The sequence below is a fragment of the Eutrigla gurnardus genome, assembly GCF_963514095.1.
Source record: "Eutrigla gurnardus genome assembly, chromosome: 2".
NCBI classification, from domain to species: domain Eukaryota; kingdom Metazoa; phylum Chordata; class Actinopteri; order Perciformes; family Triglidae; genus Eutrigla; species Eutrigla gurnardus.
Genome location: NC_139916.1, coordinates 5289224 through 5304577, shown reverse-complemented (window position 1 = coordinate 5304577; position 15354 = coordinate 5289224). Strand labels below are relative to the sequence as shown.

Here is a 15354-nt window from a genome sequence, read left to right as displayed (position 1 = left end):
ACAGAGGCGAGGAGAAAAAACCATCAGGATGAATTCACAGCAAGTTGGTGCAGGATTGCAGACGTGATGACGAGATTCCTCTTTTGTAATGCCCTTTTCTTTTCTTTCTTTCTTTCTCGCTTGTGGCCACGCTGTAGTCTAAAGCAGCGTTTTGTTTTTTTCTCCACCAGGCAAAGCGCCAAAGCCATCAGGCAGTCATACGCCTACCATCCGCTGAGGAGTTGCACAGCAGTCTCATTTCTAATTATACACCCAACAACAGAGAGCGAGGAGAGAGAGAGAGAGCGTGGAATATGGAGGGAGAGGAAGAGGAGTGTGATTACAAATGGAAGAGGCTGAGAGTGCTACTCAGCAGCAAACACGGGGTGGACAAGTTCAGATGAGAGAGAGAGAGAGGGAGAGACATTAAATGTGTCTGAGAAAGGCAGGACTGAGTGGAGTGGGAGTGTAACATGTAAGAGTGAGTAGGAGGGGAGAGAGAGAGAGAGACAGAGAGAGAGAGAGGGATGAAGAGGAGGAGAAGAGAAAGGGAGGAGAGCTTGTCTGATAGACAGTCTGTTGAGCTTGTCTGCTCATTCTGCTGTGTTTTGCCTTTTCACCTGCAGCCTGGGAGGAAGACACAAGCCAGACAGGTGTGTGTGTGAGTGTGTGTGTGTGTGGAGAGCATCTGTGAACATGGATGGATACGCTTCGTGAAGATGGACGGACACCACCATGTAAGTAAGTAACACTCTCAATTCCGTGTCCAGATTTGTGTTCCAGCAAACATGCGGTAGTTTCTCTGTCTGCGTTGCACGTTGGAGGAAACTCTCTGTAGGGATTCGACACCGGAGGTCCTGTTTGTTTGCATCGCCGCTACATCTCCATAAATAGAAAGCATCAAGCTGACTAATTCACTATATGCAAATAATCCTCCTCGGGGGCAGATTGTCGTTCTCACGCTGGCACCAAACCGCACTTAAACACTGCTGAGTAAACACTTCATTTCCGTAGATTAGCAGCCTGTGGTGAACCCATCACCTCATACGGTCGTTCACCCTAGATAGCGTTACAGCGTTGGCCTTGTTTTGGTTCACTATCTGATCCTACCTGAAGCAAGCTGGTCCCCACACCTCCGGGCTCTTTGAATGTATTTCCATTTCCCCCCCCATCATCATGTGTATGCATCGTTGTGTAATGCACAGGCACGGCAGTGTGAGGGTTGTCGTCTGATCCCACACACACATAACTGCACACATGATCAATAAAGCGTTGATATCAGAGACGTGCCTGTCGGGCAGAGAAAGAGGTCCATTCAGCGGCGGCACTCGGCTGTGATGTGATGACATAACGCGGGGCATTGAGATGAGCTTTGCATTGACGGGCTGTAAAAGTCCTACACTGCTCTTTACTTCCCTGCATCACTTTGAGCCTTTTGAATAGGTGAGAAAACCGTGTGTGTGTGTGTGTTTGTGTGTGTGTGTGTGTGTGTGTGTGTGTGTGTGTGTTTCAGCCCCCTCCAGTGAACTGACTCATTGTTGTGCATGCTTGTACGGGGGGGGGACAATGAGGTTTGAAGTGCTGGAAATGTCGGAGATCCTTTCAGTCCCATGACAAAAGAGATGCATGGTTGAACATGCTGCGCCTATTTAGATGCTGAAAACACACGCTTTCCTTTGTTGCGAGTGGAAAATGTCTCCATGAAAACTTGATCCAACGATAACATCAACCTTGTGATATATCTTAACTTCTAACTTTACACCCCCCGACCTTTTAAAATCACATTGTTCTCAACCACACGGTGCAGTACAGCACTGTCACCAGACGAACTCTGTTTTTTTGCAAAGGACTTAATTGTCCATCAAACCTCTTCACTACAGCAGTTTGTTGTTGGGAAAGCCGATTGTTGTTGTGTCAAGGGGATATTTGCATGCAATTATCTTGCCAGGTTTGTTCAGAAGGGACGGGTGGAGATCCATCATCTATAAGAGTTGTTAAGGAGACAGAAAACTAGAGTGTGAATAGAGAATCCGATGACTCTCTCCAGCTCCAGACTTGTTTGCGAGGATATTAAGTGCGTTGATATTTGTTTCCTCCACTTTCAGATCGTGACGACCTTGGACCTGACTATCGCCGACGCTCGCAAAGAGACTGGAGTCTCATGATCTCAACACCTCCTCAGCCTCTGCAGGAGGACATGAGCCAATGAGCTTCACACCCAACCCAGTTCTAGTCCCAGACGGGGACCGGCTCCCGCTCAAAAAGAGGGACCAAAGGCCGAGATTGCAGGAGCAGCAGTGCGATGCTGCCACATTCAAGGCGCCGTACCCCTACAAGAGCCACGGTGAGTTCAAGACCAAGCACACGAGCCCCTTCCTGCCTGTACCGAGGCGGGTTCCCGAACTGTACCAGCCCTGGATGCAGACTCACTCCTCCACCAGGTCCAAACCTCACCAGCTCTCTGCGTTCAGGGATCACCACGGCTGGGCAGAGTGGAGAGACTTCAGCCCCCTGCACCCCGGATGGGGCTTCTCTCACCACTATCAGCACCACAGCGACGCGCCTGGCACACATGCACTCCAGCTGGGCCGTCCTCACCTCCCCTCCGGGTTCAGCCCCGTCTCCCTGGTCACGGAGGCGTTCCACAGGGCGGGCGGAGGGTACGGCTGGGAGCAGACGTTAAAGGACAAAAGTTTAAACGCCGAGAGGCAGAGCAATGGAAGGAATAAAGGGCCGTATGGGAGGAGGAGAGAGAGACATTTTGAGCATTTTCCCAGGGTTGAAAAGGCGAGTCCTCCGCCAGTGAACGCACGCCTACCTCACTCTCCACACGAGGACCTCACACTGCAATGTGACGCGTCGCACAGCTCGCCACAGGAGGTCAGACAGCCCACTTACGGCCACTCCTTCGCCAGAGTTTCACCTGACAGTCACTCAAGCAACGCACAAACCTCAACGGAGCAGGACGCGTCGACATCTCGTGCTCTCCCCTCTTCTGAGCGGGCGGCGTCGTCCTCCTCTTCCTCCCCTAACAATTTCCCCTGGCTGCTCCCTCACTTCGTGGCCGGCTCTCTGATCGAGCTCAGGGACGGCCAGCTGAGGAGGGTGGAGCACCTGCAGACGGAGGACTTCCTGCTGGGATCGCTGGCCTGCCCAGACCTGCGCTTGAGCTGCTGCACGGTGCAGAGCATCTCCCCGTCAGCCTCCTCCTCCGCCATCTCACGCCTCCTCATCCTGCTTCACGACCAGCTGTCTCAGGTGAAGGGATGAATGTGCATTTTACTCACGTAGTACAACTACCAAATGTTGCTGCCAGGTTATGTGTTCAATGTTTTTACATTTAAACACTGATTCTTACATCCTCTCTAATTCTTATTAAGAAAATGCCTTAAGTCTGTTACAAATAAGAACAAATAGTCATCGTCTATGTAGCCGGATGCATCTTATTCCTATTTGCACAAGTGATTAAAATTAATTAAATTACCACACACTGAGTGAATATGGGCACATCCACCTGTTAAACTGCTATAACAGTACAGAACCCAGCTGTTTTAGGTTAATTGGTGATGTTAGCGCCGGTCAGCAACAAAAATGGCGGCTACAAAAGAGGTCAAATCAGATTAACCGCTCCATCTCAGTGTTATTCTTGAAAATTCTCCATTCATCAAAGGACAGTAGCAGCCAGAGGAACTAGTGTGTAAGCTGCAAGTCTGTGTCTAACGGTCCTGTATGGACGTGTCGTCCTCCAGGAGTTGGTGGACGTCTACGTGGAGTACCCGTTCTTCGTGCGTGGGCGTGGCTGGTCCTCCTGCAGCCCTCAGAGGACCGCCCGTCTCTGTGGCCTGCATTGCCGGCAGCTCAGCGTGGGGGACATCTGCCTGGCTCTCACCCCCATCTCAGCCCCACCGCCACCCACCCTGGAGGCCAAGACCTCGCCCGTTAAGTTAAAGGTAGGGTGTGTGTCCCTGAAGGCACCACAGCCCCAGGTTCCCCCAGGGCCAGAGCTGGGAGCCCGGGGGCAGAAGAAGGAGGCCGAGGCGGTCCGCAGGAGACACTATTCGGCCCCCTGAGCTGAGAGGGCCGGGGGATATCTGCATGTCGGGAGGAGGGTGGCCGTTTTAAGGACAGAAAGCATGTCAATCTCTTTTAAGCTCTGCTATTTTCAGCCTATATTTGCTGTCTTTCTACCTCCTGAATCATATTTCTGTGCTTGACTGTATTTTTTCCATTATATCTAAGGAGTTAAAACTAAAGAGGATTAATAAGATGAACTCAGGATTCCCCGGGAGGTAAATCTGTATTTGCATATTTGTCAAGGAAAGTCAGGGAACAAACACTGACAATGAGATTTAAAGATGACTTTTAACACCCAGATCTTCCTCATGTGAGAGAACTCAGGCTACGTACACGTTTGTGGGGGAGAACGTGGAGAACCAAAGCTGTTTCAGCAGCAGCGACTCGGAGAAAGATCTTTTAGATTCAAAGCACGTCTGAGATGTTTGTATTATCTCAAGCAGCTCCGACAAAATCAGCCCACGTTCCTCGACAAGCGCAGAAGAACACTCCCTCAGGTCCTTCACTGCTGATCATACCGTTTAAAGTTATAGCTCTCCTGCCGAATATTATGTAAGGCTTCTTTATGATCATTAATAATTGGTTACATTCCAAATCATTATTACTTAAAAGTCTGGTAATAAAGGTCTAGTCTCGTCTTTGACAATCAACACCACTTTGATTGTATCAGTGGGATTAAGGTTTTACGCTTCTACCTCTATTTTCTATATACGGTGACGGATGCATATATTCTGTGTTTCTGACGGTGTCTGTGTTATTTACGCTACGTTGGAAGCTCTCGGCTTCTCGGTGGATGTCAGCGTGAATGCCTTTATTTGCCTGGTTGTTACCGTACATCGCTGCTTTGCTTATGTAACGATGCTCCTTTATGAACGTCTGTGGAGACGCTTGAGATTAAGTACTTTAAAAAAAAGCACAATTTGTGTGTACAAGTGCCACATGTCAGCACTGCCGTGTGATTTCCTCCTCGGTAAACAAACTATTAAATTGTACAAAATTGAAATGCAGACCACGAGGAACTCAACTATGATGTCAAAGTTACGGCAGATCTTGTGAAACCATTTTCTCAGTGTTCAATAAATATATTTAACATTTTCTGCATATTCTTTCAGTTGAATCTCCAAAAAACTTCCGACACATGTTTTTTTTGTTTTATAATTTCCATTTATTTACTTTCATCTTACAAAATAAAACATTTGAGCGTTCCCTTTGCCCTCCTGCAGCTCTGGTCCAAACGCCAGAGAGCAGCTGCAGTGGAGGCAACGCTGCCCACCCTGATGTCCGTCTCAGGAAGACGAATCCTGGAGATTGCATGCCTTCCACAGGCCGGTGATGTAAACACTCGGTCCATCAGGCCTCCACTTCCATTCTTTACTGACTTCATCAGCAGCCAGATGTCTTCCACCTGACCAGGTCCCAGTGGCTAACTTTGTCTCATCGGACTGAAGTTCATCCAGCTGTTCGAAAGGAAAAGGTCCAAGAGGGAATGTGGAGATTTTATGAGCACTTCCACCCAGGTGCCTGATGGTCAATGCCCGAATTAAAATACTACAAGGGGAAATGGTAACCTGTTAATTTGTGTTTCTAGCACTGGAAGGAAAGCAGAAGTTGGACCGTTGTGTCACCAGTGGTTCTGATTGGTTAGTGGTGGTTAATACTGCATAGGAGGCTCAGCTGCTGCTCATAATGACAGCTTGTTCTGAGGCTCCCGATGACCAGCCAGTCAATCATCTCTTGTCTCTGGATCTTTCACCTCCCCCCTCCCACAGATTGGCAGAACTTAGTGGAGGGGGGGGTGCGAGCGGTCAGTGGCAGCCACAGGCTCTGACCACCATGTTGCGGTACTTCTTGAGAATGACGTTGGAGCTGTCGTCAAAGTAGAGCACGGAGATGCCGTGGAGTTGGGTCGGGGCACAGCAGGGCTTGGGCACCGTGTCCGGGTTGATGAAGTGCACCTGTGGTCAGAGGACGCGTCAATCAATATTCACGTTAGAGTGTGTGGTGAGCGTGCCCGTTGGCGTGGGGGTGTGAGGACTCACCAGAGTTTGCACGATGGCGTGATTGGTGGCGTTCATGTAGGAATTGAGAGGGAAGGCGCATTCTCCCTCGCAGTAGTACGCAGCGTAGCCCTCCGGTGCTATGATCCAGTCCTGGATAAAGTCAAAAAAAAAAACAGCAAATTAAATTAAAGTAGGTGAAATTACATTAATTAGCAATTAAAAATAAAAAGAATTATACCTGCCAGCCCAAATCTCTGAAACTGACGTACAGCTCGTGCTTTTTGCATCCCTCTTTGGAGATGCCGAGGTTATCTGAAATGAAAAGCAAGTATGAGTACACGCAAGTATGAAATAAAGACATTAAAACGATGGCTAGATTCCATGACTGCACCTGTTGCGGCCTCCACTGCCTTCAGTGCATCCTGGACGGTCCTCTGAGGTTTGGAGCGGTTGGACTGGCGCCCCTTGTGGCCGTGGGCGGAGCGGACGCTGCGGAAGCGCACCTCATTGGCTTTGAAGAAGGCGACGGTGAAGGGCTGCTTGTCCTGAGGTCCACTGCCCGTCACCAGGCCCGCCAGCCTGGGGTTCCTCCTCTGACCTACAGAGGGAGACGTGGAGAAGAAAACCAATGAGACTCAACCGAACACACATCCAAGTGTCTACTAAACATGGTTCATCCTAGTATGAACTCTATAAGAATCCCCTGTATCCCTCCCCTTGTTAGTCGGTGTCTAGCAGTGACTGACCGTGGCGGTCCTCCAGGACCAGGTGCAGGCCCAGGTTCTGCTCAGGGTTGACCAGCCAGAGGTTACTGGTGTCGGTCAGGTCGAAGACCAGCCAGCCCTCCTCTGCAGCCCACACGTCTCGCTGGTCCAGCAGCAAGAGCTCCACTTCACTGAGGAGAGGACGGTATGTAATAATTACATTCAAGGCAGAACAGAGATGTTCCTCAGATGAACCATCAACGACTTTCATATCACTACTTGCAAAGGTTTGATTTCTGCAAAATGATAACAAGAGTTTGATGCTACGATGATGAAGTGTCGGTTTCTGCAAATGTATTTTCATGCCTGAAATGAATGGAAAGCATTGGCTGTCTGGGATTTATGAATCATCCACAAAAAATTTTATTTAATAGGCAAGAAAATAGCAAAACTACACGTGCAGTCCTGTAATGGTTATGAATGATGAGGTAAATGTGTTTTGTGTTGCACATTGGGCTTAAAATGAAACGTTGACTCTGCGGTTAAAGTTCTAATTGTCGATAGAAACCCTCTGTATACATATTTCCTCCAACTGGAGGACAACGCAGCAGGAAAATAATACATTAAAGGCAAAGCCAAGAGGTTTTATGGCCAAACGGTGGAATGTTGTTGATAAGCCAAGTCAGACACCTGACCCGAGTCCAACTGAGAATCGGTTTAATTGGCTTTAGACTGAACGGGGGAAAGCAATTAATAAAGTTACATCGTGTGGGTTGCAAAGAACCAAATATAAAACCATGATCGCTTTAATTAACTTTCTACTAACGTGTCCAATCACACGGTGTCACCTTAAAAGATCGGGAGTAGCGTTCCAACGTGTGGATACGAGAGATTTAACTTCATAGAAATCATTTATTTTCAAATAATAATAACAAACTGTTGATGGGTAGATGCATTAATACTAAACCATTTAAATATTTTAAATGTCCTGTACTGATGTTGTGCTGAATGGAGGGCAGATCTGTTAGCAGACTGAGCTCCAGGCCCTCGGGACCCAGACGTCTGCCTTCAGTGCTGCCGCTGGTCGTCTGGGTGGAGCGGCCTTTGTGTGTCTGTGCATGACAATGGCGTTGCCTTTAACGCCGTCGTCAGCCCCGCTGTCACCGACGGAGGAAATCAAATCTGCTGCCCCGCTCACGATTCCTCCGGCTGAAAGAGTCTCTAACGTGGATGGTAGATGGTAGATGATTGGCGAGGAAGGAGGGGAGGGTCTAATCATTCTACAGTCGGCTAATTGGACTTCAGATGCCTGACAGACAGAAACAGGGAGGAACGGCCAGCTGTGTGAGGGGGAAGAGAGTGAGTTGACGTCTTTATTCGCTGAGTTATAAATGCAGGTCTCCTGGGGACCGTCCTGTTCTGAACCCGCTCTGGAGAGAATCACTCTGTTTCTGTAATTGACACTAATGTCTGTGTAAACAGCTCAGGCGCTGACACTAAGATCAGCAGAAATAACCTGTGGGGGGGGGGGGGGGGGGGGAGCAGACAGGCCCGGCCAAAGCAGACAGATGTGAGCACGTACAGCAGCCTGAGGAGCCGTCGGGACAGGAAAGCACACAGTAGCAAGAGGTGTTTGCTTAAACTCCACCACACTAGCAGACGAGCAGAATCCTACGCAGCAATGACACCGGCTGTGAAGGCTTCATTCAACAAATGCTGCATCCAAACGTGAAAACAAAGTTTAGCTATCATGCAGGTTTGGTTTCTGACATATCTGTCTGTGAGACGTTTGCTCCGATACAACAGAGGTGAATGGGATTTCATCATATTCACCATCGTGTCTTAGGAAATCATTTCTACTGAAGTAGAAGTCAGTAAAAGCTGTTCGGGGCTCCAGGAATAAGTATGGCATTGCCAGGAAATGTAATAGATGTAAATTCCGTCCTTGAATGAAAAGCAATAACTGTATTCTCTATGATACGGTATTTTGGTTTAAAGCAAAAAACAAGCGGCGGTTAGCAAACGTCATCATGCTAACACGCTACGCTAGCATGGTGAACGTGATATATGCTCCAAACGTCTGCATGTTTGCACTGTCATTGTGAATGTGTTAGCATGGTGACGTTAGCATTTAGCTCGCAGCACGACTAGCCGTAGATTTGGTAAATGTCTTTTTAGCACCACAACAGAAATGACGAATTAAAACGGCGACGAAAGTAATTTGATTCAGTCATTTCGGAAAGTAACTAAGTACATTTAATTTGAGTACAGTACAGTACACATTTTAGGTAGTTGTACTTTACTTGTGTATATTTAATTCATACTTCTACTCCCCAATTAAAAAGCAAATATAGTACTTTTTACTCCACTATATTTATCTGTCCATTCAGAGAAACAAAACAAAAACAAAAAATAAATAAATGACACTTGTTTCTACTTTTTTACTTTCGACAAATATACTTATTGTAAGTTGCTTTGGACAAAAGCGTCTAAATGTAAATGTAAATGTACTCAAAAGAACCACATAAACGTTATAATGTAATACATATTCTTCTGAAAAGGGCCATTCTGGATCATGAATACTTGTACTTTTGGCACTTTAAGTACATTTTAATGCCAATCCTTTTGTATTTTTGCTCCAGTATGTTTTCCAAAGCAGGACTTTTACTTGTAAACATATCTTTACACTGAGGTAAGACTACTTTTCCTTCAGTCAAAGACTGAGGGATTGAGGTGACGGGTCGGATGAAGCCGGTCAGCAGCAGTAACCTCAAACATCCCTGTTAAATGTGCAGAAGCCGGATAGAAAGCACTTGTACCCGTTCGGAAGCTCCTCCAGGACCTGGAACACACGGACTCTGAACGTCTCGTTGTCGTAGCGCTCCTGGATGAAGTCTTTATAAATCCTGAACTCTGCTGCCGTGACGGCCTCGCCCTCCGGGATACGGGAAAGGTCAAACCGAAACTCCCTTCTGTGCTGCTGGTGCAGAAGTTCCTGATCCCGATCGACTGTGAGGAAGAGACAAATAAAAAGAGACATTTAAATAAGTGTATTAGTCTCCGTTTACAATCCAGCTAGGAGAAATGTGCGTCAGCTGACACGCATGCACGGTGGAATAATCCCCATGATGTGACTCTGAGAGAGGGGGGAAAAAAGGCAAACCGCCGTGAGTGCAATCAGATGGTAAAACCGGTCGGCGGTCGCACGTCTGTCAAAACTGTCAGCGATTCAAACGTTGCTCTGATGTGTGTCACTCTGCCCACATCTCGGAAGCTCGGGGTCAGAAATAGGAAAAATCCTGCTGTGGATTAACATCACTTAAGTCTGCCATACGTGCCAATGAATGTGGGGGGAGAAAAAACACACACTCGGGGCTCAGTTTGGCTCCCTGTTTAAATTGCACACATGTGCTGACCACAAGAAAAGGCCCGTTAAGGCACTGCCCGGAAAACCACAGCTGCCAGTGTGCTTTTTGCAAACACACTTGCATAAAGTATAGAGGGACGCATAAATTCATGTGTGACTTAACTGCCAGAGCCTGTACCACCCACACCTCCCTGATCATTTTGCCATGGAGCGCTGCGAGTCGGACTGGAGCGGGTGAAGCAGTGGCACCGCGGGGGTTTCCGACCCGCCCTGATCCAGTTGAATCCCTCCGAACGCTCAGACTTTCCAGAGGAGCGGCGGTCAGAAAGACCCCCAAGCTTCCTGGAGCTTTCCAGCGTTGTGTTTTTACAGCGATGTGTTTCCCCCCCTCCTTCAGAAAAAGAGCAGCGGAGGTCTCTGGTGAAGGTGTGCAGCGATTAGTCACCTTAAACACATCCTGCCCACTGGCATACGCCATGACATCATCATCATGACATCAGCCCAGCATTTTAATGACGGGGCCGCCATTGTTTTCAGATAATGCACGCTGGAAACACACACACACACTGACTCGCCATCTTCCCTCTCTAACGACACAAAAACACACACAAGCCGTTCGTCGTTAAGAGCAGTGCATTCTGAACCCTGCGAGTCATTTGTTTGACCGCAATTAAATGCTGGAAGGGAACGAGGGGTGTTTTTATGAAAGCAATAATTGCTTGTAAGGACTTGGTGTGTTTACGTTAGGGACCATTAGCTGCAGAGATCAGACCTCAGATATGCAAACTTCCCTCTGGGAGGCATTTCAACACTTCAGATTACTCCTGACACTGCAGGGCCTCACAGCCCACCAAGCTATCGTTAACCTATTGTTTTTTTTGTTTTAATACATCAGCATGGGTGGTTTAAAGATGTATCGCAATGGCTGCACTCAAAAAAATGACCTTTGTGTGGATAATAATATGCTCCAGACGGGATTTATGTCATCCTATATTTCAGTCAAACTGTTTAAAGTTAGCTTTAAATCTTTTCCCGCCCTTTCTCAGCCTTTCTGAAGCTGTTTTCTTGCAGATTATTAGAACCACCATATAACACGTATGCAAACATGATTTTTTTCTTTTTTTGCACCGTGTTTGCTCATTGAAGACAAAGCCTACTGAAGACAGGGAGCGTCTCCTCAGAAAGGAATTGTTTTTGCACAAGATGTACAAATAATGAGATGGTTAATGTGATTTTCTGGTGAGGAAAAAAGAAATTCCGAGTGTGATCTCCTTATGCTTCCTACAGATCAGCTTAGCAGGACAAACACATTTCTTCCTGCTTGTTCTCCAAAACACAATACGACTTCTGTTCTCCAGCGACTCACTCATTCCTCCGACCGTTGGGAGAACATTTTTTGCACTCTTTCTGTCTTAATGAATGCCAGTGATATTTCTGGTCATTAAGCCCTTTCCCATGCTCTGCAGGTGTGCCGCTGTCACGCATGTGTACACGTCTGCAGGCGAAAAGATTTCATCAGCAGTAAACAAGCCGACGTGAGGAACACATGAGCTACAGCTGATGACACTCCGGTGTTAAAGCCTGCGGGCTTCATTCATTTTGTATTGTATTGCTTCATTCGACTGTTCTTTTTTGGGCAACATTACATTTTAATGCCCATATTTATTATTGCTGCTGTTTTTCTGTTTCCTATCAGACCTACATATTTACATAAACATAATTATTATTTATTACTGGTCTCTTGACTTAACCTGCACTGTATTCACACTGTATGTCACTCTCAAAGTGCACCTTACATACGTATCATGTGGATCTCTCTCTCTCTCTCTCTTTAAAGTGTGTATTTTAATACTTGTTTTCTTAATAGAGTGTATGTGTGATGTCTGTCTTGACCTACTTGGACCCCGAATTTCCTCATCCATCCATCCATCCATCCACCCACCAACCCATCATCCATCCACCAACCCATCATCCATCCACTCATCCATCCATCCATCCGTCCACCCATCCATCCACCCATCCATCCATCCACCCACCAACCCATCCATCATCCAGCCATCCATCCACCCATCCATCCATCCACCCACCAACCCATCCATCCATCCACCAACCCATCCATCCATCCACCAACCCATCATCCATCCACTCATCCATCCATCCATCCATCCGTCCACCCATCCATCCATCCATCCATCCACCCACCAACCCATCATCCATCCATCCACCAACCCATCCATCCATCCACCAACCCATCATCCATCCACTCATCCATCCATCCATCCATCCATCTATCCATCTATCTATCCATCCATCCATCCATCCATCCACCCATCCATCCATCCATCTATCTATCTATCCATCCATCCATCCGTCCACCCATCCATCCATCCATCCATCTATCCATCTATCCATCCATCCATCCATCCATCCATCCACCCATCCATCCATCCATCCATCCATCCATCCATCCATCTATCCATCTATCTATCCATCCATCCATCCATCCATCCACCCATCCATCCATCCATCCATCCATCCATCCATCCATCCATCCATCCATCTATCCATCTATCTATCCATCCATCCATCCATCCATCCACCCATCCATCCATACATCCATCATCCATCCACCCATCCACCTATCCATCCATCCATCCATCATCCATCCATCCATCCATCCACCCATCCATCATCCATCCACCTATCCATCCATCCATCCATCATCCATCCACCCATCCATCCACCCATCCACCTATCCATCCATCCATCCATCCATCCATCCATCCATCCATCCATCCATCCATCCATCCACCCATTCATCCATCCATCCACCCATCCATCCATCCATCCATCCATCCATCCATCTATCCATCTATCTATCCATCCATCCATCCATCCACCCATCCATCCATCCATCCATCCATCCATCCATCCATCCATCCATCCATCCATCCATCCATCTATCTATTGTGATGGGATACGCTCTATGCATGTGTAGACATTAAGAAACGGAGACAACAGAGGGGTTGAATTGTTAACTTTTCTGAAAGGTTTCCCTCTGTTGTTTCCATCAGTGCAGTCCATGAGGCTGACTGTTATTCCATGCACTCTCCACCTGCAGGTTCTACCTGGCTGCAGCTCTCCAGCAGCCCCCCTTCACACTGGAAGCTGTGGTCTTTGGAAGGGAAATACCATAATCCCGTTTGGTCTTGAAGCGATCATTCGGGGGGACCACCAAGACGGAGTCGTTCCAGCACATTGTGGGCTCAAAACTCTGCCAATCATCAGCACAGGAGGAGGCCGTGGTCGAGTTAAGAGAGAAATAATGTCCCTTTTTCTTCCCTCCTCCTCCTCGTTCTAATCAAACTCCTCAGATGTGGAACCGCACAAATCTGTTATGAGTTTTCAATAACAACGTTTCAAGATCTCATTAGCTAAGCGCCATCAGTTAGAAGTTGATGACCGGGGACGTTAAATGTTATGTTTGAGATTTTTGTCTTCCCTCTCCAAATGTTTTGTATTAACTACACGTTTATGGAGCTGAAAAAAATCATCCTGAATGACTTCAGTTCAATCTCAATGGCATCCACACAGAAAGGAAGGTCAAAGGTTTCTTCTTCAAACTTTCATCGCTTCGGGTTTGACCTTTAACCCCCCCCGCTGAGCTCGGAGGGATGCACGAAGGAGCCGTGGGTTGGTTTTGGATGTAACCGCGTCCGGATTAAAGCCCCGGGCACCACTCCGTCTGCTGTTTCACCATAGTGATATCAGAGCAGCAGGAGAATCTCCAAGGGAAACAAAGGCAGGATTTGGCTTTTATAAATGCAATAATGTCTGAGGAAGCCTCGACTCCCACCTGTGACCCGGGCGATGTGTGCCCCTCCAAACAAACACAAACACACCAGGAGCACCTGCACTAACCCAGCTTTACTGCAGCAACTACGTGTGTTTAGATGCAGTTTGCATCTTGATCTGACTCGTCTCTCACTCCCTGGAGGTTCAGAAATGCCTGTTCAATTCCTGGTCATGCGAAACAAAGCCAAGCTAAAGCCCCCCCCCCCCCCCCCCCCCCCCAGAGCTTTGAGGGGATTCTGTGGAAATCGGATACAGGCATGTTGTCATAACATTTACAGCTCGGAATGCATAATGCCTGATTTTCAAGTGAAGAAAATGACCTGAAAGCCACAACGTCAGAAAGGCTCTCACAGATATTTGACTAATGCACTCTGTGGTGGTGGAAGACCTGACAACAAGATGGAAAACATTTCAGCTATGAATTCAGTCAGATAATGGAGATGAAACTTGAACCCCTAAACTACATAATGAGTATTGATTTGGACGTTTGGCCTATAATAAACAGATATGTCTTCCCAAGTCCCTGCAGTCATATGTATTGAAGCTGATATAAATATTGTAAACTTACCCAGGTTGACGAAACTCATGACCGTGTCCGCGTCGTCCAGGAAGCGGCTGTCCTGCGGGGTCACCATGGGAGAGACCTGGGTCGGCGGGGCGGGCTTGTAGTAAGAGTAGCCGGGCAGCTCCGCGTCCGTGGATATGGTGTTGTAGAGGTCCAGCATGAAGATCGGCGCGGCGTTGTGTTTGGTGGGGACGTGCGGCCGCGGGCGATGCGGCAGCCCCAGGATGGAGAGGATCTCCCGCTGCATCTCCCGGCGCTCCTGGCTCCGCAGCCGCCGCTGGATGAAGCTGGAGCGCACCTCGTTGTCCACGGACGCGTTGGAGGAGAAGGCGACCTGCTTGGCCAGCGCGCAGGAGGAACCCCACGACAGCAGCAGCGCGGACACCGCCGCCAAGGCGCGTGAGAGCATTTTTTACCCCCAGATGTGACGCTGTGTGGGGGCAAAAGTGGGGATAAGACTGTTGATACAAAAAGTTGCCCTACTCGTGGTTTGACGCGAATATCATTCCGGCGTGTTGTCTTTGGTCGCGCGCTCCTCTTGATGGCAACTTTGGGAATGGGTTTGATTCCGTCGCTGTGTCAGGGGAGGGGCGGGAGGGGGGGGGGGGGGGGAGAACGGGATAAACCAATGCTTGGATATATTGGGAGAGTTTGTGGGGGCGAGTCAGTGAGGAGTAGATAGTGACCTATCGTGGAGTACGCGGCTCTGTCTTGGTAATTAAACAGGGTGTGCCCCAAAACTGCGTCTTCCTCATTAACACATGTTATCCCCGGTGGTCTCTTCTTTCTCTTGTTTGTCCGTCAACCTCT

General features: G+C 48.0%; 2 protein-coding genes across 4 annotated transcripts; one reads left to right on the top strand and one right to left on the bottom strand.

Annotated features, from left to right (window-relative positions):
• The first annotated feature begins 342 nt into the window (after positions 1-342).
• On the top strand, positions 343-5123 carry LOC311023114 (uncharacterized protein). Of its 3 annotated transcripts, none has more exons than XM_084024781.1 (3): positions 343-632; positions 2085-3237; positions 3729-5123. In XM_084024781.1, exons 2-3 carry the CDS (start codon positions 2185-2187, stop codon positions 4047-4049), a joined length of 1374 nt encoding a protein of 457 aa, XP_083880907.1. In that variant the 5' UTR covers positions 343-632; positions 2085-2184; the 3' UTR covers positions 4050-5123. The 3 variants fall into 3 exon arrangements, with proteins under 3 accessions (XP_083880907.1, XP_083880906.1, XP_083880905.1); XM_084024780.1 differs by having other exon boundaries at positions 343-716; XM_084024779.1 differs by having other exon boundaries at positions 343-720.
• Positions 5124-5653: 530 nt separating this feature from the next.
• LOC311024716 (bone morphogenetic protein 7-like) lies at positions 5654-14967 on the bottom strand. The gene is made up of 7 exons (XM_084027262.1): positions 14548-14967; positions 9577-9766; positions 6800-6948; positions 6445-6651; positions 6292-6365; positions 6093-6203; positions 5654-6008 (listed from the first exon to the last, which is right to left on the bottom strand). The coding sequence occupies exons 1-7, from the start codon at positions 14951-14953 to the stop codon at positions 5859-5861; spliced, it is 1287 nt and encodes a 428-aa protein (XP_083883388.1). The 5' UTR covers positions 14954-14967; the 3' UTR covers positions 5654-5858.
• Between the last annotated feature and the right edge of the window lie 387 nt (positions 14968-15354).

Coding starts and splice junctions, on each gene's coding strand:
- LOC311023114 (XM_084024781.1), top strand. CDS start 2,185: ATGAGCTTCACACCCAACCCAGTTCTAGTCCCAGACGGGGACCGGCTC. Junction 3,238..3,728: donor TTCACGACCAGCTGTCTCAG/GTGAAGGGATGA, acceptor GTCGTCCTCCAG/GAGTTGGTGGACGTCTACGT.
- LOC311024716 (XM_084027262.1), bottom strand. CDS start 14,953: ATGCTCTCACGCGCCTTGGCGGCGGTGTCCGCGCTGCTGCTGTCGTGG. Junction 6,652..6,799: donor GGTCCTGGAGGACCGCCACG/GTCAGTCACTGC, acceptor CTCCCTCTGTAG/GTCAGAGGAGGAACCCCAGG. Junction 6,366..6,444: donor GGCAGTGGAGGCCGCAACAG/GTGCAGTCATGG, acceptor TTTTCATTTCAG/ATAACCTCGGCATCTCCAAA.